This window comes from Acinonyx jubatus, chromosome D4 (genome assembly GCF_027475565.1).
Source record: "Acinonyx jubatus isolate Ajub_Pintada_27869175 chromosome D4, VMU_Ajub_asm_v1.0, whole genome shotgun sequence".
NCBI classification, from domain to species: Eukaryota; Metazoa; Chordata; class Mammalia; order Carnivora; family Felidae; genus Acinonyx; species Acinonyx jubatus.
Window position 1 is genome coordinate 76,470,014 of NC_069391.1, and position 26,941 is coordinate 76,496,954.

Genomic DNA, 26,941 nt, shown 5'->3' on the forward strand with positions numbered 1-26,941 from the left:
ATCGCTAAGTGCTCACTCTAACCGGGGAAGAAAGAAGGCCAAGTGTCCAGACATCTCTGAGTAACAGCCTTCTGAAGTACTCTTGTTTTCTTGGGTGGTCCTGATACTGACTTGGTCCCATGACCATGATTGCAGATCCTTTTCTGTTTCTGCATACAGCCTCAAGGAGCGGCAATCGGGCTTGTGTCTTCTCGATGCTGTCCTAGTTGGGACTTTTAAGTCTATAAATAAGTGTGCCTGTCTCTTTAGATCTAGCTGACAGTCCAGAGGAAAGTGTGTGTCTTCTAATCTCTGCTCATTTCAATGAGGAGATGCATTATTTGCAGCAATCATCTTCTCCGTTTGTTGGTTTTGAGTTCCGTTACACTATGACAACTTCGCAAAATATCTTATGGAAATATGATACTAATACTTGTACAAGTCCGGCTTTCCTCTGCCGATACAGTCATGCTGGCCTAAGCATACTAATGCCACTAAAAGCTAAAATGTTTCAACTTGCTTATTCTTCATACTTTTTTAATGAGAATCCCTGAGCCCCTTAGCATATACTTAGCAGTTTACATCCGTTTCTTGGTAACTTTTAAAGTAAGAAAGGGTAATTTGGAGCAAGTATGATGCTTACCAAAGAGGTATAGATAATAAAGCTCTTACTTCCATTTAATTGGGTTGAATAAACATTTCTTGCATGCTTGGCCATGTAAATGCGAGGTCAGGCAACGGGGAAGAAGCAATTCCTATCTTTACAAGGTGTACAGTCTAGTCAAAACAAAACAAAAATTGATGAAGGCTATTAAATGAATATGCTTTGTTGTTTGTTGCACGAAGGGAAGTCTGTAATATTCAGAGGCCACAGTGATTGCGAAGAACGTCATGGCTAAAGGGAAGTGGGTTATAGGAAGGATTGTGAGTGGTGTAGGTGGGATGATTGCACAAACATGGGCTCTTTTGAGAATAAAAAAGGGTGCTATTGATATTTATGCCTGGGCTAGACGTACTATCTGGGTCTATGTTAGGGCAACAGGGAGTAATGACGCCCGTCATTAAAAGGCCAGATTTAGGGAGAATTGTCATGAATCTTTTTTTTAAATTTTTTTTTAATGTTTATTTATTTCTGAGACAGAGCATGAGTGGGGAAGGGGCAGAGAGAGAGGGAGACACAGAATCCGAAGCAGGCTCCAGGCTCTGAGCTGTCAGCATAAAGCCTGACGCGGGGCTCGAACCCACAAACCATGAGATCATGGCCTGAGCCGAAGTCAGTCGCTTAACCGACTGAGCCACCCAGGTGCCCCTGTCATGAATCTTAATGGTAGGAAAGCATATTGGTTTGTGTGGCTGCCATAAACGGATGGCTTAAACAATGGATATTTTATTGTCTCGTAGTTCTGGAAGTCAGAAGTTGAAAATCGAGGCATTGGCAGGGTTGGGTCTTCTGAGAGCTGTGAGGGAAGGATCTATTCCAGGCCCCTGTCCTTGGCTGGTAGAGGGTTATCTTCTCCCCTCTATGTGTGACTCTGCACATGTCCACATCTCCCCTCTTCATAAGGACACCACACCATATTCGATTAGAGTCTAACTTAACGGCCTCATTTTAAATTGTTACCTCTGAAAAAAATCCTGTCTCCAAAAAAGGTCACATTCTGAGGTGCTGGGGGTTAGGATTCCAACATACCTTTTTACGAGGGCCACAATTTCAACTAATAACAGAAGGGATGGTAGGAAATTGGCAAGAGTGCCACAATAGCAGAGAAGTTAACATCTGGAGAGTTGGCGGGCACTGTCCTCCTGGCACACATCATGATCAAGAGGCACATCTATTAGGTTTGAATAAGATGGACAAGAGAGAATTAAAAAAATGAAGGATCAGTAGAGAAATAGGGACTTTTTGGGGAGCATTATTTGTGCTCCAGGAGTCCTCTTTCCAGATGGGCAATAGATTGGACACTGGTGACAGAGGGATCTTCAAGTGACAGTTGACTAGAGCGCCTACCAAGCTGTGGGATGCCCTGTCTGGGAGGAGCCACGGATAGGCTGGCCAGATTTTAGCACCTTAGCGGGTAGTTCTCTGCTATGAGTCCTGACTTTCTTTACTTATGAAATGAAAGCTATTTTTTTCCTTCCCCCTTCTCCACAGGGATTTTATGGTTCACAGAATAATAAATATGATGAATTCTGAGCTCTGTGGAGGAACTACCTTGAGTTAGTTCAAAGTGTCTATAGTGACCAAAGTTTTGGGATACGTTCAAGAAACAGCATATCGAATTGATCACTTATACTTGCAAAATAGTATGTGGAAGAAAAGTCAGGGAAAGGAATATACACTTTGCTTGACTTAGGTGTTAGAGGCTTAGGTATAGAAATCTCAGACCTTCACGTTCTTGCAAAGTATAATCTGTACCTGTGTGTCCTTACTGTGAAAGGCCAATGGGAAACTTCATACATCATGATAATATGCGGATTCCTGCTGAAATTCACATAGAAATGTTTTCATTCTTATGTTGTTGCTCTTTCATTATTGATCTTGATCTCCGTCAGTATTGATGCAATAGTTTCCTTGGCAAAGAAGAAGTTGGCATCAGGGTTTTGTGTTCAGTTAAACAGCTGTAGCCTGAACAAAATTATACTAGCCTGTGAGGTTAAGAAGCACCAGGCTATTGAGGGTAATAGATAAATCATAGAATATAAAAAAATAATAGCACTGGTTCTGAACTTTGGGCCCAAAGGGTCTGGGAAATGAGTGATTCACACTTTATTCATCAGAGGCAATAAATGATGAGAAAGAGTACAAAATGGGAATTTCAGGTAATCCCATAAGTCATTCCAAGATATGTGAGATTTTCACTTTTAATGAATTTTAAAAATTACAAAAATAATAAGATCGCATTACAGAATACTTGGAAAAAACAAAAAGGAGCCATTTCTAATTTTTTGTCTACGTAGTTTTTTACATAGTTGTACTCATACAGTATATACTCCCTTCTAACTTCCTCCTCGGCTTTCCTTTGGAATCTTCTTTGTTAGTATTTTTCAACAGGTACATATTGCCCATATAATAATTTATTACTTCTCTAATAATAGCCTTTAAGCTAATTCCTAATGTACTATATAATTTTGATACGAATATCTTGTTATATGAATTAGCGTCGTACATAAGGTGTTTTTTGGGGCAAGAGTTCTAGATGTGATCTTTCTGGGTCCCAGGGTTGTAAAGCCTTCTATGACAGCATTTTACTCTTAGGCGAGTAACACAGTCTCCATTTCACCAGAGCTGTGAAGTTCCTGAGTCTAGGCCTCAAGTGACCTTGCAGCCTCGAACCTCCCCCTCATGTAACACTACCCAAACCACCATCCTGGGAGGAAAGACCATGTAGAGAGAGACCAGCCAACCTTCAGAACCACACAGCCAACCCTCAGGATTTATTTACTTAAAATGGCCAGATAAATTTTGTGCTTGGATTACAGCAATTCCAGATTTAATATCTAAACATAATGACCTTATCTCAGAAAAGTTTGAGTTATCATACCTTCAAGGATATTACAGAAATGCCCGGGCATCTTTCTCATTAAGTAAATCATACGCAATTTGTGTAGAGAAGGATGTAGAGGCCTCGTCGGCACTGGAAGCCTGCAGTTGCTTTGGCTGTGTAGACCTACTACTGCCCTGAAAGCTGGCTGGAAGAAAAATGGGTCTTCGCTCAGCGTTTATAAATAACTTCACTGAAGGGACATGAAAACGAAATAAATAATAGCAAAATGAGACCTCAGTAGTAAATGAATTTGAGATTATTCTGGAGAGGACCTCCGGCAGGATGGAGACACCGTGGGCCTCGGAATCAGACAGACTCTCCCCAGAATTCCAGTTTTTCTACTCAGCCCGTGACTCTGGGCAAGTTTTGACCTTTTTGGCTCAGTTATTGTATAGAATGATGGTTAATAATGTCTTAAATAAAAAGAAGGTATATAACAAAGTACCCAGCCCACAGGGAGTGCCCAATAAGTAGCCATTTCTTCCCTCCTTTATTCATGGCACACATTGATAATGTAAAGAATATCTCAGAAGGAATACTTAAAATATATTAAGTCAAAATGCTTTTAGGGGCACTTGGGTGGCTCAGTTGGTTAAGCAGCTGACTTCGGCTCAGGTCATGATCTCACGGTCCGTGAGTTCAAGCCCCATGTTGGGCTCTGTGCTGACAGCTCGGAGCCTTGAGACTGCTTTGGATTCTGTGTCTCCCTCTCTCTCTGCCCCACCCCTGCTTGTGCTCTGTCTCTCTTTCAAAAATAAACACTAAAAAATAAATTTAAAAAAATGCTTTTAAAAGACTCTCATTATTTATTTATTTGAGAGAGAGAGTGCCCAGGCACGAGCAGGGGAGGGGCAGGGGGAGAGAGAATCTTAAGCAGGCTCCACGCCCAACCCAAAGCTCCATCCCACATCCATGAGATTGTGACCTGAGCCAAAATCAAGAGTTGGATACTTAACCGACTGAGCCACCCAGGCGCCCCTAAAAGGCTCTCGTTTTAGTTCAAGGGATTACATACATAGGATTTTTATAACTTTCTGTGAGGTTCTATTCACTTAGAAATAAGTTGAAAAGAAAAAAGGCAACGCTATATAAATGAGTCAGGTGTGGAGGGTTCAGTTAGTTGGTTTCTTCCACTTAAGCCACATATTTTCTGTCTTCAGTTTTCTCCCCTAAAATGCAATAGTGAAATTCCTTAAGCTACCAGAATACTTGTTCCATGGATGAGCAGCTGTGGCTCCCCTTTCAGGGAAAACATAACAGGTTGAGTAGTGGGTTTGGGGTTTTTTGTTTTTTCTTCCAAGTAACTTAATCAAGAGGAAAGGATTAAAGGTTAAAATGTTAGTACTGGTAGACATTTCCTGTCAAATAAATATATTCTTGGTTCTGATATATGCAAGTAATAAAAACCAATCTCTGACTCATACAGTTCGTTATCCAACTAAATTTTTAATGAACGCTCATTATGTTCAAGGTGTATGTAAAAAAGAAAACAAAACAAAACAAAACAGTAGATCTTTACAGCCCCATAGACCTGTGTTCAAATTTTCATTGGCCTCACACCTTACAAGTTGAGAAACTGGTGAGACTCACAGTGAAGATTTCTGACCTTCAGTGAATCCTCACAGAGATTCTGTGTGGAAAAGAATGAGAAAATAAACTGAATTACGCATTGCCTCACAATGAATAACCCCCAAATTTAGTGGCTTAAAATAGCATCAGATGATAATGCCACGTAATTCCGAGGGTTGGCTCGTCTCTCCACGTGGTCTTTCTTCCCAGGATGGTGGGCTAGGGTAAGGTGCCCAGGGGGTGAAGACCGAAGCTTTCAGGGCTGCTTGGGGCCTAGACTCAGGAATTTAAACCCTGTCACTGTGGCCATATTTTATTGGCCACAAGTTTAGTTTGGATTGAGGGCTGTGGAGAAGAAATGGAGCCACTGCATGGGGTGGGGTAGGGGTGGGGGCTGTCGCAGAGTCACATCGCAAAGAGGTGTGTGCTGGGATGGAAGGAGTTTGTGGTCATCGACCAGATTCAGCTGGCCCGGCAATTTGTTACAGGTGCTCAACCAGTTTTAAGACACTTCTTATCCTCCCTCCAGTAATCATTCAGAGTTGAATGTGAAGGTACAGTTCTGGTGGAGCTTAGGTTTTGGTGTCATCATCTATAATGCACACTTTATTTTTTATTTTTTTTAAAGACTCTTTTTTTTTTTTTAATGTTTTATTTATTTTTGAGACAGAGAGAGAGAGAGCATGAGCAGGGGAGAGGCAGAGAGAGAAGCAGACACAGAATCCGAGGCAGGCTCCAGGTTCTGAGCTGTCAGCACGGAGTCTGACCAGGGCCTCTAACTCACAAACTGCGAGATCATGACCTGAGCCGAAGTTGGACGTTTAACCAACTGAGCCACCCAGGTGCCCCTGTAATACACACTTTAAAAGAGCACCCACAGCTGCTTGAAGCTACCAAAGTGGGCTGGTGCAACAACCTTGTGTGATAGGATGTCCAGTTAAATTTGAACTTCGGATAAGCACTGAATAATTTTTTAATGTAAGTTTGCCTTCCCTTGTTAACAGTTTGGCTATATTCTTCTAGAACTTTCCTGTGCATATTCCAGTCTACACATAGAAATCTTAAAAAGTGGAATGATACTTACTTTTACTAGTTGCTGTTTCCCCTTTCTATTATCTGTACATTTAGATCTAACTCATTCTTTTGAAAGCTGCATGGTGTTTCACGGCATGGACTCACCACAGTTTATTTCAATGTTCATGACGGCTGTGTGAGTTGTTAGCAATCTTTATTCATTATAGAAAGTGCTACTACATATATCCTTATATACACATCTTTGAGTAGTTCTGAAGTATGAAGCCCTAAGATGGGCACTGTGATGGAAAAGGACATGCCTTCAATCAGGAATGCTAAAATGCCTTCAAAAAGGGTATCGTTTTGGGGTGCCTGTGTGGCTCAGTCGGTTAAGCATCCGACTTTGGTCATGATCTCACGGCTCGTGGGTCCAAGCCCCACATTGGGCGCTGTGCTGACAGCTCAGAGCCTGGAGCCTGCTTAGGATTCTGTGTCTCCGTCTCTCTTTCTGCGCCTCCCCTGATCATGCTCTGTCTCTGTCTCTCTCAAAAATAGATGAACATTTATTTAAAAAAAATTTTTTCTAAAAAGGGCATTGTTTTAAACTTTCACAAAAAGTATTTTAGGGTTCCTATTTCACCTTGCCAGCCATTAATAATTTCATCTTTGGTTATGTAATAGGAGAAATAATCCATTTTCATAGCAAATAGAGAAATAAATTGGGAGCAGATTCCCTTTAGAAGCACTGAATAAGAGAGAAATTTATCCAGTCAGCAGAAGAAAATAGATTACTTCCTTTCAAAAGGAAATTTGGGGCACCTGGGTGGCTCAGTCAGTTGAGCATCCGACTGTCAGTTTTGGCTTAGGTCATGAACTAACGGTCGTGAGGTTGAGCCCGTGTTGGACTCTGTGCTGACAGTGTGGAGCCTGCTTGGGATTCTCTTTCTCCCTTTCTCTCTCTGCTCCTCCCCCATGCGCATGCTCTATCGAAATAAGCAAACGCTTTAAAAATAGGAAATTTGATTTGTAGCCGTTTGGGAAAATAAATGCGTGAAATTCAAACTCAAACCCTTGGTTTTGAATAGGAACGTCTAAAAACAGAGACAGTTACACAGGAATGGACTAGGAGAGCTGAATTTCATCCTTCATTACTGGCCATACACCTTCATCTGACTTCTTCAATTCATAACCCATTCCTTTAAACTTTCCCCACTTGTGGAACACCACACAGTAGGCTTATCATAGTTTCCACTACCCCCTTCAGAATACCATGGCATTTGTTTTGTTTCCTTTATGCTTCAGAAAGGAAAGTGGTGACCACAAACTAGAGGTGATCATATGCCCTGATGCATTGGGCAAGAGGTTTCCCATGGTGCTGTCTCTTCTTGGTGTAAAGGCACAGAGTTTGTTTTTTTTTTTTTTTTTCCCCTCATTTTCTCCCCATTGGCTGTCCAGAGAGGCTGGGAAGTATTACTGTGCAAAAACCCCAACAACCCTCACTCCTGTCCAAATAAAGGAAACCCAACCAAAACAATTCCAAGCTTGAAGCAATTCTCTTCAAGAGAAGAACGTGTATCTTAGAAGCTACCCCTTAGTGGCTTCCAATTACCGGGACTCATTAAGATCTTCACACATTAAAAAAAAAAAAAATGTTTTCATACCCATTTTTCTCTGCTGAAAAATCAGCTGTTCCTTTCCATTCTGAAATCTCATATTGACTTTAAAACCATGTTGGGTCAGGAAGCAAACATTTACAAGGTCTAGGATAAAAACAGGAGGTCTGACAAAGCCGAAGACATAGGAGTTAAGAATGGGCAAAAGAAGAAAAGTCTAAGGGAGGGCAACAAATGAGAAAATACAACGCTGTTTCTGTTGACGAGGGTTACCAATGGTGCCCCAGGTACTGTTTCATTTTTTATTGTTCCTCCTCCTACAAACTCAAACTCCTTGCAGACTGGACAATGTCTTATTCATCTTTGTTTTCCCAACACCCAGCAGGATACCTGACAAACAGTCTGTGTTCAGGAAATATTTTTTGGCCTGAATCACAAGCCACACTAGACTACTAATGAACATTCTAAAGTTTAAATTTCATAGCTAGTCTCTGGGCATAGGTATATTTATGGCCAGAAGACTTCTATAGATAAGCCTTTAAGTTGATCCAGGTGCCTGTAAAAGATGCAGATTCCCTGGCCCCACCCCAGAGATTCCAATACAAGTGGTCTGGGAGGGGTGGGTGGGGCCCTGGGAATCTGCAGTTTTCACCGATGGCTCAGGTGTTTCGGATCCAGCTTGGGAACTGAAGGCAGCTTGTAAACTAGCCCATCAGATGCCATACGCCCTGGAATTGCCCTGGTATATCCTAGTATGGCTGTGGTATTTTAGACTTTGTGCCTTGTAGCTTGATCTGAAACGAACATATAACCATACCAACATGTAAATGTACCAAAGATTAAACAAGAAGATAGTGATCACAGTGCACCAAGATTCCTAAGAACCTTGGATCTCAAATGTCCAGTCTTCTTGGCAGGTCTGCAGATTTCTGAGAGCTCCAGTCCCTAGAGACCTAACAGGGGACATACATGGAGGAACACCAATCAAGACATGCTTAACTGCCTTAGGTGGGAGCTTCTGAACCTGTTAACTGCTTACAGATCATTAACAGTTTGAAGGAGATGGGTCAAGGAGAGGAAAGATTGAATGTGTTAATAGGAAAACAAAATGTTACTACACATATGAGAGGTTCAAGTTTTCTAATAAACAAAGAAATGTTTGTTAAAACCACACTGAGAAATGGGGGGGAACCCATGTCTGCAAATGTGAGCTCCCTGGGCAGAAATTCAGAATGGACTAAAATGGTAGGCGCCCCTAATCTGAAGTCAATAATCAGGGATGAATAGCTAGCATTGTTAATTACAACACTTGTAATTAATTACAAGTGAGAATGACTTCTGCCAGCATACTGGGATCCACTCATAGTCACAGACCCAGCCTTAATCAAGACTCCTAGCTAGGAGAATGCACTGAAAATACACCGAAACCAGGAAAGCATTTGTATTGGCCCTTTGTGGATTTCTTTTGCTCAGTAGAACCTCTGAGGAAGGTGGGTTTATTTGCTGTCATTCCCACGGCATAGATAAGTAAACTCAGGTGCCAAGGGGTCCCTTGGCATACCCACTAACTCCTCCATAGTAAAAGTGCTCTAAGGGTAAATGTCTCGTGTCCTCCCCCCACCACAGTGACTCAACAAGAACAATGCAATACCACAAATCTGTCTGTTGTTGAACATTCCATTTGACCCTCACTATACTCTTTTCATTTAGGTAAGGTCGACACACATCTTTTCTACACAGGCGGTAACTGAGGGGAAAAAGTATCATGACAAATCTACAGGGCTGTAAAAGGCAGCGAGTGGAGGTGGAGCCCAGATCTGACTCCACAAGTCAGAAGCTCAGATAAGGCTTTGCTAGCGGGGCCTGCAAGGCAAGGATGAAAGCCCGACGGGCTGTGGAGCGCTCACAGGTAGGCAGGGCAGCCCAGGCTTGGTGGGGCAAAAGAGCCTTAGGCCACTCACCTGATCTGCACCCAGGGCCCTGGGTGGCTGTGGGTGGGGCCAGTCGCAAAAGTATCTAACTCGGATCTAGAATAGCTAGGATTTACGAAATACCTGCTCTCCCTAGCCCTCGGGTCTCCACCAGAAGCTGATTATCATCTCTGAGGTTTTGGCCAATGCAGGGCACCCACTAAAGGGCTGGTCCCGCAGTCGCCAGTCCAGAAGCTGGGATGGGGCCAGCGCAGAGGTGGTGTCAGAGCGGAAACCTAACGGGGCACGGGGTTCAGCTTAGGGCGGTAGGGACGCGTTCTCTGGTTCCGCTCGGGGCCGGTGGCAGAGGAGACCGGACGTGGCGTGAGCCGGACGCAGGGAGGAGAGAAGGCGCAGCTCGGAGCGGCCGGGGGGCACGTCTGGCCGGCGGCGATCCGGCCCAGCCGGGCGCCGCGGTTCCCGGAGCCCGCGGAAGAAGTGCCCAGGTGCTCTGTGCGCCCCTGCGCGGCCCCGCGCGGGAGTCCGGGAGCGATGAGAGTGCAGGTCAAGGTAAACTCGGGCCCCCGACCTCGCGCCGCCGGGATCGCCGTCTGGGGCCTTGCGGACCGGCTCCTCTCCACTCCTGGCCAGCAGTGGGGCTGGAATTCTGGGGGCTTGGAGAGGGAGGGCGCCCGCAGCCGCTGGGGACCCTTGGGAAAGCAATGCGCTTGGGGACCTAGGGAGAGGAGTGGAGACCTTGGTCTCGTCAGGCAGCCAGACCTCAAGGTGGCTATCACTTACCTTCTTTGTCCGGACTGGCGCACACTGTGTGTGAACACATAACGTCTACTGAGCCCATCGTGTTTCATTCGTTTCGGTACAGACTGGTTCTTAGGAGCACTGTCTTTGGAGCCAGATCACCTGAATTAGCGTATCAGCTCCGCCACTAACTAGGATCCTGAGCAAGTTACTCAATCTGTGTGCTTCTGTCTCCTCATCTGGAAGATGACATGATAATGTTTATAATTTGAAGATTAAATGAGCTGCTTCATATGCCATGCACTTAGAAAATAACGCCCAACGCACTTAGCCGGTTGCAAAACTTTGCAATTGTTAATCACCTCATCTTGGCAGTAACCCTATGAGGTTTATCGTCACCCCTCCCCCCACCCCACCCTAACTCACTGGTTTACAGGTGAGAAAAATGAGGGAGGAAAACAGCTTTAAACCCAGGGCAGTGCTTTACAACACTAAGAATATATTCTATCCACACAAAGGATTTTGATCATTTGCTCTAGGGAGAAGGTGGGGTCACCCCTCACTGCCAGGGTGGGAACCAAGTTCTTTAATTTCTTTCTCCTGGTATACAAATGTTGATGTTCATTTTTCATCTGCCTTGGATTCTTCCACGACTGACAAAGTGTTAAGTGTTCTGATGAGACTGACATCTGAGTTTGTAAGAATCTGGCCATTTCTTACCCCCTTCCCTTCCCCTCCCCCCCCCCCCCCCCCAGTTTCCCCCTCCCCAACCTTCCAGGGCTTGGAAATCATTTGAGATGGGGCTCAGCATCAGCCTCATTTTGGGGGCCAAAACTACAGACTAGTAGTCTAGTATTAAACTTGCCTCGATAGACAAGGGTATGAATAGGACTTTGAACTGATTGTATCCTGGAGGAGAGGGAAAAGACCCATACGGCACACTGGTGATTTGGAACAAATTTTGGTCATATCTTGACTATTTACAATTTTCTATCATGGCTCATGCTTTTGGCAAGACATCCATGCCCGAACTGTCAAGGTTTGGTAAATATTGGACCTGAAGTATGTCTTGCCTCCTTTTGTTTCTCAATAGATTTTTGGTCATGGGTAATTCCGTACAGGCTGAAGAGCCCAAACACTCTTAGAGGGACTTTCGTTACACTTCTGTAGAACCGTCCAGTGTTGGAACTCAAAGCATCCATCCTACCTGTAACTCAGTTATTCCTTTGTGTCCCATTAGAAACCAACATGGCAACTATTTCCTGTTAAAAAAAATTGGGGCACCTGGTGACTCAGTCACTTAAGCATCCGACTGACTGTTGATTTCAGCTTAGGTCATGATCTCATAGGTTGTGAGATCAAGTCCCACATCGGGCTCCCTGCTGGGCATAGAGCCTGCTTAAGATTCTTAAGATTCTCTGTCTCTCTCTCCCTCCCTCTCTCTCTCTCCCTCCCTCTCTCTCTCCCTCCCTCTGCCCGCACCCCCCTCCCCACTGCCACTCTCTCTCTTTCTCTCTATCTCTATCTCAAAAAAATCATTGTGAAGTAAGATATTCCAGTGTGGGTCCCAGTTGTGTTTTTTTTTTTTTCTTTTTTGCCTCTTAATTTTATTGAAGTTGTGTATACACATAGTTCAGAGTCAAATAATTCCATAAGGTTTGTTATTAAAAATAGCAGCCCCCCCCCATCATTTCCTGCTTTTCAGAAAGAGCATTTCATGTTCATTGCTTTTAGCTTGTTAGTACTTACTCATGCCCTAAATAATACCTATGTTGCTCTTTCTTGATTTTTCGGGTGTAGTCATCATGCATTATCTTTCCAGGTGGAGTATGAGAATTTAGATTTCTTTTGCATTCCTGCAACTACCAATCACATGCATCCTTCCTGTTCTTTCCACCATAATTTTTAGTTAGGTCAGTATTTAGTACAGTCAATGGTATTATGCCTTCTTACACACTGTTAAAAGCTGAATTATGTACTATATGATCACTCCTCCTTTCTGACTTTTGTTTCCCCCCAGAGTTGTCTTTCTGTGTTTCCAGAATTTTCTATGGTGTTTTCAATAATTTAACCGACAAGTTCTTTGCCAGTTACTTAAATCTTCTCTTAAGATGATCCCATTTTAGCCCCTATTTCAACCAATTTTATCTCAAGTCCAGCTTTCTGACCTGATTTGCCAGCCCAGACCGGTTGCTCATGATGTTGGATGCACAGCTGTTACTTTGGGGTCTGCCTTCAGCAGCATGAAGGAGGAAAACAGCTTTAAACCCAGGGCGGTGCTTTACAACACTAAGAATTTGCCTCTGTCATGATGGGTCTTGTTTCTTCTATCCCATGTCTTCTTGATTTTTTCTACCATTTTGTTGGAGCACTCATTCCAGTAGCTCTCTGAGAAAGGGTACACATAAAGTGAACTGAACTGATGTATTTTTAAAAAAAATTTTTTTTAATGTTTACTTATTTTTGAGGGTGACAGAGACAGAATGTGAGTGGGTTGGGGCAGAGAGAGAGGGAGGCACATAATCCGAAGCAGGCTCCAGGCTCCAAGCTGTCGGCATAGAGCCTGACGTGGGGCTTGAACTCATGAGCCGTAAGATCATGACCTCAGCTGAAGTCTGATGCTCAACCAACTGAGCCACCCAGGCGGCCCCTGAACTGATGTATTTTTAATGACAAATTATCCTTTCAGATTTTTTGCCCTCAAAAAAAATTCCACTAACAATGCAAAAATAATTTCTTGTGGTAAATAATTTAAACAGTACCAATAGAAATTCAAACAGGGAGCCTGGGTGGCTCAGTCGGTTAAGTGTCCGACTTCGGCTCAAGTCATGATCTCGCGGTTCGTGAATTCAAGCCCCGCATCGGGCTCTGTGCTGACAGCTCAGGGCCTGGACCCTGCTTCGGATTCTGTGTCTCCCTCTCTCTCTGCCCTTTCCCTGCTCACGCTCTCTTTCTCTCTCTCAAAAGTAAATAAATGTTAAAAAAGAAGAAATTCAAACAGAAGTTTCTTTTTCTATCCCTCAACCTCATCTCTCTCTATTCAGAGGCATTCCGACTGTTGGATTTGGAGCATTGAGTCATTTTTCTGGATTCATTCAGTCAACAGATATTTATAAATTTATGAGTGCCAACCATGTGCTAAGACCCGTTCCAGAACCTGGAAATATACAGTGAACAAAACTTATTTTTGAGCTGGAGAGGAATGGTGTGATGTTTCTTGATGCTGGAATTTAGCTCCACTGCCACTTGGATTAGCTTGTTGTTCTTTTCCTGGAATACGAACATGGCATAGTCAAGGCTGTGTCTGTCTCTGCCTGTCTCTCTTGTGCATGTAAAATCATGACAGTTATAAATCGAACCTCATAACCTGTGTGTCACCAGAGCAACATCATCATACTCCTGAGATATAGAGATAGATTTTCTGAATGGGTAAACAGAATGTGGTGTGTTTACACCACACACACCACACACACACACACACACACACACACACTGGAATATTTAGCCTTAAAAAGGAAAAAAAAAATCTGACACCTGCTAAAACATGGATGAACCTTGAAGATGTTATACTAATTAAAATAGGCGGTCATAAGAAGACAAAGACAAATTATTGTATGATTCCACTTATATAATGTATATAAACTAGTCCAGTTCAAAGAAAGGAAAAGTGGACTGGAGGTTGTCAGAGGCTGGGGGAAGAGGGAAATGAGTTATTTAATGGGTGTAAAGGTTCAGTTTTACAGGATGAAAAGTTCTGGAGATTGGTTGCACAAATATGTGACTATATTTAATAATACTAAACCACACACTTAAAAATAGTTAAGATGGCAAATTCCACATGATACGTATTTTACCACAATTAAACAAAAAAAAAATAGATTTTCACATAAACCCCATAATGGAGTTCATCCTATCATTTGATTAGGGTGACTGAACCTAGTTGTAGTTGGGTTCAGCTGCTGCCTGGGATCCCCGGCTTTCTAGGGCATGCGAGGGGATGGCCATGGATTGCCCTGGGGACTTTCTTTTGATGCGCTTAGCACCAGAATGTTTGGCAGGTCGCCTTGTTGGGGTGGCCTAATGCTGCTTTCCTTTTCTTTCCGTGGTGGTTCCATATCTCTGAGGAAGAGGTCGTCAGTTATTTATAGTACAGATAAACTCTTGAGACTATCTCAGAGTGCCGTGACCAGTTACGCAATAGGGAGCAGTGACAAGTGGTAGTTTTGTTTGGCTTGGAGGCTGCGTTCTTTTTCTGAGTTTGTAAGCATGTGCCTCTTGAGGGCCTCCTGATGCATTTTGATTGGAAACGAAGAAGTTTACTTGGTAGCACAGGCAGGTGCCTTCCCTGCGTTTTTCCTGCCAGCGTTTGCTTCGCAGCCCTCTGTGGAGTGATTCTGTGCTATGCTGGCTCTGGTTCTTGAAACACTAGGAATGGGTAAAGGTCAGGTATTCCAGAACCGCAACGGTGCTATACATGTTGACTAGAGAGATCAGCCTGGCGGATTTGATCATGCTCTATTCTCCTTTTCTCTAAACTACGTATGGCCATCATACAGAAGTTTCTTCCAGGCAAACTCCAAGCCTACTGGAATGAATGAGTATGGGCAACCAAGGTTCTCTCCTCACTTTGCAGATTGCAGATTCAAAGCTTCTTACAATGGTCATTTTTGATGTGAGCAGCCCATCTGGTCCAGGGTCTGTCTGTCAGAAACTTGGCCTTTCCGTAACAGGTGTGTGCGGTGACCTTGGAGAATATATGCTTTCTTGGGATTTTATTTCTCTGCAAGATTCGCATACTTTTTATCTTCCCTAGTATTGGAGTGTGTTGGGATATAGGCCAGGAGGGGCCCCTCAAATTGCCCACACCAACTAAAGATACTTAGAGCCAGGCAAAACTTTCCTTGTGATTAGATCACAGAGCCTGATAGCGCCATTTTGGAATGTCTGGCATGTTCTTGATCACTGATTTTCCTTAGTTGTAATCAAAAAAGGAACATAATGCGGTAATTAAGTCTCTAGAAGTATCAGCAGGAAGGTGAGAAGAGTAATAAAAGGAATAGTTGGAAAAGGTAGTTTTACTGCTGGCTGCATGCCCTTGTGCCTTAGGCAAGCTTACCTCAGTTTCCTTACCTATAAAGCAAATAGCTACCATTCACTGGCCACCTCCTTCTAAGAGCTATGAATGTGCTTTGAGGCAGAAATTCCTCTGAAAATGCAATGAAAGCAATAGATCAGGAGCTCCAAAACTCAAACTCAAAACCAGGCCTACTGGGGACTCAGGTGTACTGAGCCCTGACTAAAAATGGCTGCCCACCATTGGCCCCAACTGTCACCAAGCTGCAATGCAAGCTTAGCATTGCCAGATTCTGCTTTGCTCCCCGCCCCCCTCCTTGTTATATAAGAACAGACGTACAGATTCTTTTTTTTTTTTTTTTTATGTTTATTTTGAGAGAAAGAGAGCCCATGTGCACGCACATGTGCTTGAGTGGGGAAAGGGCAGAGAGAGAGGGAGAGAGAATCCCAAGCAGCTTCCACGCTGTCAGTGCAGAGCCCAACTTGGAGCTGATCCCACCTATGAGAGATCCTGACGGCAAGATCATGACCCCAGCCGAAATCGAGTTGGACGTCCAACTGACTGAGCCACCCAGGTGCCCCAGATTCTTTCTTGAGTGTAAAACCTCTTGATTTCTACATTTTGGTAGTTGCTTGTGAAGATTTTTGAAGAAATTTTGTTGGTTGGATGACACATATTTGTGGTTTGCTTTCTGCCTGTGGGCTGTTATTTATATGAACACAGTAGTCCCTTCTTAATCTATGGTTCTGTTTTCTACGGTTTCATTCAACCATCAGTCTGGAAGCAGATGATCCTCCTTCAACAGCTCCTCACAAGGTCAGGTAGCGTCACACTACATCACTGGCCTACGTCATTCACCTCCCTTCATCTCTTCACACAGGCATTTTATTATCTCACGTCATCGTCATAAGGATGAGTACAATACAAGGTGTTCGGAGGCAGAGAGAGATCCCATTTACATAATTTATTGTAATTGTTTATCATTGTGCCTAATTTATAAATTAAACTTTATCATAGGTATGTGTATGTAGGAAAAAAATGTAGCATACCTAGTGCTCAATACTATCCACTCTTTCATGCGTCCAGGATCCTCCATGGATAAAGAGGGACCATTGTACTTTTCTGTGATGGGTCAATCTTTCTGCCTGTGCTGCTCCCCACTGAGAAACTTTTGAGTAATTCACATATTACTTTATTTATTTAATTTATGTATTTATAAGTAGTCTCTATGCCCAATGTTGGGCTCGAACTCACAACCCTAAGATCAGGAGTTGCACGCTCTACCAACCGAGCCAGGAAGGCACCCCCAATTCACCTATTCAAAGTATACAATTTAACGGCTTTTAGTATATTCACAGAATTGTACATCTAATCACCACAGTCAATTTTAGAACATATTTATCATCCCTAAAAGAAACCCCACACCCCTTAGCTATTAACCCCCAGTCCCTCTATCCCCACCAGCCCTAGACAACCGCTGATCTACTTTCTGCCACTATAGATCTGCCTGTTCTGGGCATTTTATATAATGCAGGAATATAATGCAGGAATACTGTATGTATTCCTTTTTGTCCGGTTTCTTTCCTTTATTGTAAGGTTTTCAAAGTTCATCCATGTAGCATGTATCACTACTTCATTTTTTTTTTCTGTATTGCTGAATAATATTCCATTGTATGGATATAGCACATTTGTCCATTCAACAGTTGATGGACAGTTGGGTTGCTTTTGATTTTGGGCCATTATGAACAATGGTGCGGTGAACATTTGTATACAGGTTTTCGTGTGGACATGTATTTCCATTTCTTTTGGTGGGCATCTAGAAGTGGACTTGGTAATTCTACGTTTAGCCTTTTGAGGAAGTGTCAGACTGGCTTCCAAAGAGACCATGCCATTTTACATTCTCCCCAGCAATACATATGATAGTTTCAACTCGCCAACACCTTGTTTGTCTTCTTGATCATAGTCGTCCTAGTGGGTGTGAAGAGGTATCTGTTGTGGTTTAGAGTTGCGTTTCCCTAATGACTAATGATGCTGAGGCTTTTCATGTGTTTATTGGCCATTTGTATGTCTTCTTTGGAGAACTGTCTGTTCAGATCCTTTGTATGGCACTTATTTTTAATCCAGCTCTTGAGATTTTCTCCTGGGAAATGCGCATATTCACATCCACACAAAAGGTGGTACAGGTGGACCCCCCTTATCTGCAGGAGATATATTCCAAGACCCCCCAATGAACACCTGAAACTTTGGATAGTATCAAATCCTATACATAGTGTTTTTTTCCTACATGTACGTACCTGTGATAAAGTTTTACTTATAAACGAGGTCTAGTAAGAGATGACATCTCTAGTAAGAGATGACTCTCAACAGCTAATAATAATAACACCTAATAATGACTCTCTCCAAATATCTTATTGTACTGTACTCCCCCTTCTTGTGATGATATGAGATGAAGGGAAATGAATGATACGGGCATCGTGACATTGTGTTGGGCTCTTATTGACCTTCTGATGATTTGTTAGACTGCGATTGACTGCAGGTAACTGAAACCATGGACAAAGAAGGACTGCTGTGCACAGTTTCTAGGGGTTCATGACCCTCTTGATATTTCTCTACGGATCTGACGGTACCCATAGAAAACATGCTATGTAGCAGGGGTTTTTCTGGGCATTTCATATGCTTGCTCTTACTCATATTATCTACTAGGGACCTTGTGGGATTCATGTGAGGATTAGATGTTCAGGCAAGTGATTTGTGAACCATAAATCACTATCCAACTTCAGGGGTTGCTGTAGGTCTACGAACTCCGTAGGTAAGTGATAGTGAGGTGGATGGAGTTGTTAAGGCCATGAGCTGGAGTCAGACTGCCCATGTTTGGATCCTAGTGTCACTTTTATGAGCCGTTGTGTTTTGGGGCAATCATTCAGTGTCTCTGACTCAGTGTTTTCATTTGTAAAGTGGAAATAACAACCGACCTACTTCCCACATCTTCTTGGGAAGTTAACATAAAGTGCTTCCTATTGTGCAGGTGGGCACATAGAAAGTGCTGAATAAATTATTCAGCTGATGCTGTGGACTGGGTGTTTGTGTCTCCCCAAATTGGTATGTTAATGTCCTAACCTCCTCCTATGTGATAGTATTTGGAGGTGGAGCCTTCTGGAGGTAATTAGAACTTCAGGGTGGAGCCTTCATGACTGGGATTGGTACCCTTATAAGAAGACACATAAAAGAGATGATCTCTGTCTGCCATGTGAGAATACAGTGAGAAGGTGACCACTGTCAACCAGGAAGATGGCTCTCATCAGAACGTGGCCATGTGGGCACCCTGATCTTGGACTTCCATTCTCTAGAACTGTGAAAAATCAACATTTGTTGTATAAACCACCCAGTGTATGGTGTTCTGTTTATGGTAGCCCAAACTGACTAAGATACCTGCTTTTTAAATATTATCTCACAAAGGAACCAGGCATATTATCTTATAGTGGAGCAGGTTGGTCTTGGAATATGGAAATATCTTTCTTCCTTCTGGGGAAAATAGATGTCCTCCATTGATATTTTAAAGAATCAAGAGGTTTTATAAATTAAATCTTATAATCTTGGGAAAGAGAATTTTACTCCCAGAAGAATTTTGAGTCCTTAAGGTACTTTATAGATCCTTGGCCTAGATCAGTTACTCCTCTCCAAATTGTGTCCCCACTGTCAGTGTCTGCTATAAAGTGATTTTATTTTATTTTATTTTTTAAAAATTTTTTTCGTAACATTTATTTATGAGAGACAGAGAGAGGCAAAATATGAGCAGGGGAAGGTCAGAGAGAGAGGGAGACACAGAATGCGAAGCAGGCTGCAAGCTCCGAGCTGTCAGCACAGAGCCCGATGCGGGCCCGAACTCACAAATTGCAAGATCATGACCTGAGCCGAAGTCAGACGCTCAACCAACTGAACCACCCAGGTGCCCCTATAAAGTAATTTAAAAAAACAAAACAAAGCACCACCTCCCCCACCCCACCCTCCTCCTAATCTTTGTCCTTACCTGGCCTAGAGGAACTCAGGATTCCAGCCAGGCAGTTTTGCTCTGTGATAGGAAGTTCAAGCAAGTAGATATTGTTGGATTAAAACAGAGAAGAGGGTCCAAAGTCTTAAGATTTAAGCTTTCCATCTATCTATCTATCTATCTATCTATCTATCTATCTATCTATCGTAATGTTTATTTTTGAGAGACACAGAGCATGAGCCGGGGAGGGGCAGAGAGAGAGGGAGACAGAGAATCCGAAGCAGGCTCCAGGCTCTGAGCTGTCAGGGCAGAGCCCAATGTGGGCTTGAACTCACAAACCTTGAGATCATGACCTGAGCTGAAATGGATCACTTAACTGACTGAGCCACCCAGGTGCCCCTACGCTGTGGGGTCTTCTTGATGTCAGAGTCTATCTTCCAGTTTAGTTGAAGGAAAAAGCTCTGTAAGTAAGGTCCAGTGTACCAGAGAGTCTCGGGAGTTACTGGGATTCCAGTGTTTTATGAGTTTTGTTCTCTGATCTACAGACAGCCCTGTGTGTGTGTCGGGGGGGGGGGGGAGGGGAGGGGGGGGAGCAGGGGGCTTGGGTTTTGTTAAAGAAAATTTTTTCATAACACTTGTTAAAGACAGCAAGAAAGACTGCTCAACGGGGGTTTTGCAGTAGGGCTGAGAGATGGGGCTCAACTTTGAGTACAGTAAGTGGAGATTTATATTACGTGTGTGTGTGTGTGTGTGTGTGTGTGTGTGTGTGTGTATTTATATATTTATAGCCTAGGAGAGGGGTGGAGGTCAGGTCAGGGGAGGGAAAGAAATTACAAGAGAAAAGATCACAGCCAGAAGGATTCTTGCTAGACCACCTCAACAGGATTCTTGCTGAAGGCAGGCCGGGTGATCAGATATCAAGGGTGGGGGATTTTCACTAACTGACTCAGCAGGTTCTTGCGAAAATGAACTAGATGGGTCAAGAACAGAGCCCAAAGTTGGGGCCTCATCAGAAAAAGGACTCAAGTCAAAAATAGCCTGAATCAAATTTGGTCAAGGAGAGAGTCTTGGTCAGCTTGAGACATGAGGTGGTGAAAGTGGAATGTTCCTCTTTGTATAATACAACCTATTGCATTATATAAATACTGTTAGCATTTGAGTGACACATTTCTTAGAAAAGCTGCCTTTCTTTTGTTTAATCCTTCTTTTACAATTGCCTTTTTGAGTCATTTCAGGGTCTTTTCCTTATGGATATATTTCTTTTCATCTTAATAGCAGAAGAAATTAAATATAGAAGAAACATCCTAATAACGAAAACTCAGTAAAATGGGAATCTCCTCTGTAGTTTGGCTTCTCAATGATCTAGAGAAAGGCATTGTGTGGTAGTTATGTTCCCCTTTCCTTCCTGAATTGCACTGAAAGAACAGTCAGTTTCTAAACAACATTGGAACTTTGAAAATCAAGTGTAACAGCCAGAAACAGAAGCTGGGAAACTTTATTCTAGCAAATGAGATTTCTCATCTGCCAGCCTCTGTTACTCACAGGATTCTTGGTATCCCACTGACTTGTGATTCTCGGCTTCCTGGACCACACTCATTTTATTAAGACACCTTTTTCCTTTTGGAATTTTAGTGGAATTGGTTATTCTGGATGTGAATTCTTTTCTTCTGAAACAACAACAAACCCAAAACTGAAAAAACTAAAACTGATTTGTACCCTACCTGAAATCATTTAGCTTCAATTCAGATAAAAAAATCTTAAAGATTTGTATCTTTTAAATTAAACATCTCAAAGATGTTTTTTAAATTTATTTATTTATTTATTTATTTATTTATTTATTTATTTATTTTTGAAGATGTTTTTTAGAAAGTAAGTTGAAAATCTTAGATGAAGACAAAAATCTTACATTAAAATATATGATTTTGGGGAGGGAACATTCTTAATTGAGAGCTGTTAGAAATCTCTTGGAAAAGAATCTCCCAAAAGTTTACCCTGTGCAAATGAGTGTCTGTTTCCCTCAGAGATGATTCTTGGTCAAATATATTTAGGAGAATAATGGATAATAATGGATTTATCTTTTCTGGAGAATCACACTATTTGCATGTATTTATAGAGCCACAAAATATTTTCTTTTCCTCCCATATACTACCTTTGGTCCCCAGGATATACTTAAGGAACTCTGGTAGAATGCTCAAATGTGTACCCAGAACTCAGGTAACCCCTGGAGATACTACAATGAACAAGGCAGTTCCCTATGTTCCAGAGCTGAGTGTAGTCAGTCTAAATAGGTCATGATTATACAGTGCCTGGGGGTAAGCACAGAAGGATCAGAGGCACATGGAAGGAGATCTTGATTCAGAGATTCAGAAAAAGAGTTTCCAAGAAGGTTTTCATGATGTCTATCTTGGTGGAGAAAGGAGGGGAGTAGAGACTATCCTAGGAAGAGAAGGGCATGGAGGGAACAGGAGGTGAATTCAGAGAATACAAAGTTGTTTAGTATATTTAGAATATAGAAATTGAACTAGAGAGAGGCAAGGGATGAGATGAGAGAGGGAGCATCTCAGATGTGGTAGGCAGTGGGCGGTACACCTGGTGATGGACTTCTAAACTATCCTGATGACATCAGGGGAACCCCTGAAAGTTTTAAGGTGAGAATGACATGTTTACTTTTTCACTTTAAGATTATAGGCTTTACTGCAGAGAATGGATCGGAGAAGGGAAGTCTGGAGGCAGAAAAACCAGTTGGGAGGCAATCCAGTCAACAATTCATGGTGACTTCCGGATAGTGGCAATATAGATGGAGAGACATGGGCCGATGCAAGAGATGTTTAAGAAATAGAATCCATGGGGCGCCTGGGTGGCGCAGTCGGTTGGGCGTCCGACTTCAGCCAGGTCACGGTCTCGCGGTCCGTGAGTTTGAGCCCCGCGTCGGGCTCTGGGCTGATGGCTCAGAGCCTGGAGCCTGTTTCCGATTCTGTGTCTCCCTCTCTCTCTGCCCCTCCCCCATTCATGCTCTGTCTCTCTCTCTGTCCCAAAAATAAATAAACGTTGAAAAAAAAAATTAAAAAAAAAAAAAAGAAATAGAATCCATAGGTCTTGGTGGTTGACTGACTGGGAAGTAAGGATGGGGAAGAATTAACCGTGGTGCTCTGGTTTCAAACTTGGACACCTGGGTAAACTGGTAAGCTCTTTGGGAATACGGGTGAGGGATAGGCTTAGGTGGGGGACACAAGGGGTACAGATTTAGACAGATTGAAGTCAGATGTTTTTTTGTTAACCTTTTAAACCTGGTAAGGTAAATAGGGTGGGTTTTATTTACCCTGTTGGCTGAGTTACATACAATGAATAGACTGCCATGGGCAGCCCCTGTATTGTACTTGCTTCTTCTGTTCTTTCTCTACTATGACCCATGACTTCTCAAAGAAGATGTGACTTTCATAGGTAACGGTTAGAAAACTGGTACTCTTTTCATTGAGATTCTTTGGTTGAAGTCTTCTTGTCTTTATTTGTCTTGCTGCTACTTAATATCACACGTTGGCAAAGTTCTGCCAAAGACCCTTTATCACTTCTGAACACTAAAGCCATTTTGGATGCTTAAGGAGATTCTTGTTCCTCAGACAAGTACATTTTTTGGTGTTTTATTTTATTTTAGATTATTTTTAAATTGAAGCAATTTGGTCACTTCAAATATTTTTTGGAAGTTGAGTATTAATAATAAAAAATACTATAGTTCCCTAAAGCAATTAAAATGCATTATACCCAGTGTTTTCGCTAACATTTAAGAGTTATTAGTAACTCATACCTTTTGTTTATAAATTGGCACAACCTCTATGGAGGGCAACGTGACAATGTTTGAATTCACTTAGAAAGTTTTACTAGTGGGGCTCCTGGGTGGCTCAGTCGGTTTAAGTGTCCGACTTTGGCTCAGGTCCTGATCTCATGGTTTGTGAGTTCAAGCCCCACATCAGGCTCGCTGCTGTCAGCCTATCAGCTCAGAGCCCGCTTCAGATCTTTGTCCCCCCCCCCCGCCCCTACCCCACTTGTGCTCTTCCAATAAATAAATAAATATTAAAAACATTTTTTTGAAGAAATGTTGACATTTCTGACAGATAGATATACATGCACATGAAAGCTATGCGGTATGTATTTTAGCTAAATAAATTATGGGACTTCCATGCAAAGGAATACTGGTCAGCCCCCAAAAGAATGAAGGCAACTGTATGTGTACAAGTACATAAGGATGTCCAAGTTATTAATAAGTGAAGAAAAAGCAAGGTGAAGAACGGTGTGTGTTATATGGCTCTATTTATGTAAAAAGTTATTTTATTTTATTCTATTTTATTTTATTTTTGAGAGAGAGAGAGAGAAAGAGAGAGAGAGAGTGAGCATGTGAGCAGGGGAGGGGTAGAGAGAGAGAGGGACAGAGAGAAGTCCAAGCAGGCTCCACGCTTAGCTTGGCGCCTGACACGAGACTTGATCCCACGACCCTGGGATCATGACCTGAGCTGAAATCAAGAGTCAGGTGCTCAACTGACTGAGCCACTCAGGTGCTCCAGTGAAATTTTTTTAAATGAAAGTTGAGTGCCTGTTTCTAAGTGCAGCTAAAGGAATGCTCACGAATATTTTTACAGCTGGACAGTTGGATGTTGCTGTAACAACCTCTGGGGTCAATCACCCAGGAAGATAAAGATTTCTCCAGTTCGCTGATGGAGATATCTTACAGGCTAGCAAAGAAAGGACATTTACCTTGCCTTTCTCCCCTGCTTCCTTTCCTGTCATTATACCTTGCCCTGCCAGTCTGACTGCCCAGTGATCTCCAATTAACATTTACTCTTATCCTTTACACTAAATTCCTACTTGCTTAGTGTAGATGTCTGTAGACCCATATATTCTGAGGCACACATTTTTAGGTTGGTGTACTGGGGGACATCCTTGGAATATCATGCGACACGTTACTCTTTAGAGCATCCAGGGGGATCCAAATGATCTTCCCCATCTAGCTTAAGTTTGGTGAATCCTCTGTTGAGAGAGTATCTCCTATGCTTTTTGATCTATAGAACATATAGTGTTCTATAGATCACTATATCTATAATAGCTGTTGTATAATAGCTGGTGATAAGAAAGGGCACTATGATTGCACATGTGTATCTCCTTCCTTCCTTTTTCTCCCGTGGAAAGAGGGCTAAAGGAGAATGCTGAGATTCGCAGCCTTCAGAGTGAAATGGGCTGACTTCTGTAGCACATAGGTAATAGGGTGTTGGGCAGAATTACCAAGAAGGAAACATTTGTCATCCTCTCCTTGCCTCTGTTGGAAGAGGATGCATTTTCTTCAAGGCCGAGCCTTCCTTCTTAGCTGTTCATACCAGTTCCTCACCTCCTCCCACCCCCCCCCCCCCCCGCCGGAGTCTCTACAGTCATTTCCATTCTCTCTTACAACTTCTCTCTCTTTGTATTGACTTCTCTTTTATCTATAAACAAGGTCTAGGCTTTCTCAACATGAAATAAGCTTCTTTCAATTTTGTCTCTTAAACATATTGCAAGAGATCTGTGGCTCTGGTATTTGGTAGAACCTGCTCTTCCTCCATGAAAAGGTGGTAATAATTGTATCCATCACACAGATGTGGATATTACGGTAGCTAAGGCACATAAAGCACTTAGTGTGGCCTTTGACGTCTAGGGAAGGCTACACTAATGATGGCTGTTGCTTGATAGGGTTCATTTAGCGGCTCTTGTTCCTAATGTTGCTTCTCCCAAGGGTGTATTACACTAGCTGCCTCCTGCTTTGCACCCCAGTTCCTACATCTCTCTCAACCTGTTCGCTGATCATGGACAAAATCATCATTCTCCGTACTTTCTTGTCAGGATTAAACCCATCTTAGCTCTTCTTTGAATGGTCCTGCTTTTGTAATAATGCAGATTTTTTACTGAAGAGAGGAACTTTCTCCATTCTCTACTTCAGGTATCATATCACTATCCGCATTGGTAACTCTTTGTTCCTTATTCCCTGAACTCTCTGCACCATATGTTTAGTTATTTCCAGAGGTACTTGGCTCTTTCATCTTCTCTGTTCTCTGCTCCCCAGGGAACTCATGGCTTTACCGTAAGTATTCTCAGAATTCTCTGCATGTCTAACCAGCATGGAATTCTGTCACCACTTCTCAAAACCTTTGTCATCTTTCAAGGCTTTTCCTAAGTCTCACGTCCTCCTTAAAGGTTTCCCAAATATCCGTAGGCAGAGGGGTTTCTCTTTCCAATGAGTCCCATAGTCTGGTCTTGTGCCATACTTGGTATCTATTTATAAACATAGGGTTGTTTTTTTTTTTTCCCCCCTTTGGTGTCGGTCTTTGGGACACAGTTTTATTTATTTTTATAAGAATAATATATGCCAACCAAAGTATTTTTTTAAGTTTATTTATTTATTTTGAGCGAGAGAGAGAGAATGAATGAGCCGGGGAGGGGCAGAGAGAGAGGGAATGAGAGACAATCCCAAGCAGGCTCTGTGCTGTCAGCTCAGAGCCCGACTTGGGGCTCAGTCCCACGAACTGTGAGATCATGATCTGAGCCAAAATCAAGAGTCAGATGCTTCACCAACTGAACCACCCAGGCAACCTCCCCACCCACTTTTAAAATTTATTTATGAACCAAAGTATTTTTGAATGAATGAAGCTCTTATTCTTAGAGGTATTGATATTTCAAAGGAAGAATGGATAAACTGTTAGAATATATGCTACCTATGGGTTCTGAAGGGCTGATGATCCCCCATTTATCATGCTTCAGTGACATCTCTGGGATGGAGAATTTGGTAGGCTCTAAAGTTATCCCTAAGGCTAGAAATGAATACAGTCAAAGTTATCTTTCAAAAGTCCCTACATTGCTCATAAAGTATCGTACATGAAGAGTTGATCTCTAATTGCTTTTTTTCTCTAGGTTGAAATGTTTTTTCAGCTGAGCAACAGATTAAATAGGGGATGTTGAAATACTACAGTGCAATTGGAATAAGATGCACACACTAAGACAGCATGTGGGACCTAAGACCAATAAGGAAACCGTAGATCCTGTCTCTGGCTCATGCTCGTGCCCACATGTGATCACTTTGGGGCAATGGTTTTCTATGTGTGGTTCATGGACTCCTGGGGGTCTTTGAGACCCTTTCAAAGGATCCTTAAAATCAAATAATGGTACTAAGACATTTGCCTCTTTTGCTCATTCTCTTATGAGTGTCCAGAGGAGGTTTCCTAAGGTTATATGATCAATTCACAGTACCTAAAAAGGCAGTTGGGGCACCTGGGTGGCTCAGTTGGTTAAGTGTCTGACTTCGGCTCAGGTCATGATCTTGCGGTTCAAGGGTTCGAGCCCCGTGTGGGGCTCTGGGCTGACAGCTCGGAGCCTGGAGCCTGCTTCGGATTCGGTGTCTCCCTCTCTCTCTGCCCCTTCCCCCACTCACACTCTGTCTCTGTCTCTCACAAAAATAAATAAACATTAAAAAAAAT

The 26,941-nt window shown here is 42.6% G+C and overlaps 1 protein-coding gene across 8 annotated transcripts in view; it reads left to right on the forward strand.

Moving 5' to 3' along the window:
* TRPM6 (transient receptor potential cation channel subfamily M member 6) overlaps positions 1-26,941 on the forward strand; it is a 199,046-nt gene that overhangs the window by 44,752 nt on the left and 127,353 nt on the right. For 3 of the 8 annotated variants that reach the window (XM_053205266.1, XM_053205270.1, XM_053205272.1), the window contains exon 1: positions 1,701-9,629. The exons of 4 other annotated variants lie outside the window; for them this stretch is intronic. In XM_053205266.1, coding sequence (XP_053061241.1) covers positions 9,597-9,629 — 33 coding nt within the window. In that variant the 5' untranslated portion in view covers positions 1,701-9,596. Of the gene's footprint in view, positions 1-1,700; positions 9,630-9,656; positions 10,201-26,941 lie in introns of those variants that run through there. One more of the 8 variants, XM_027041028.2, reaches the window with a different exon arrangement.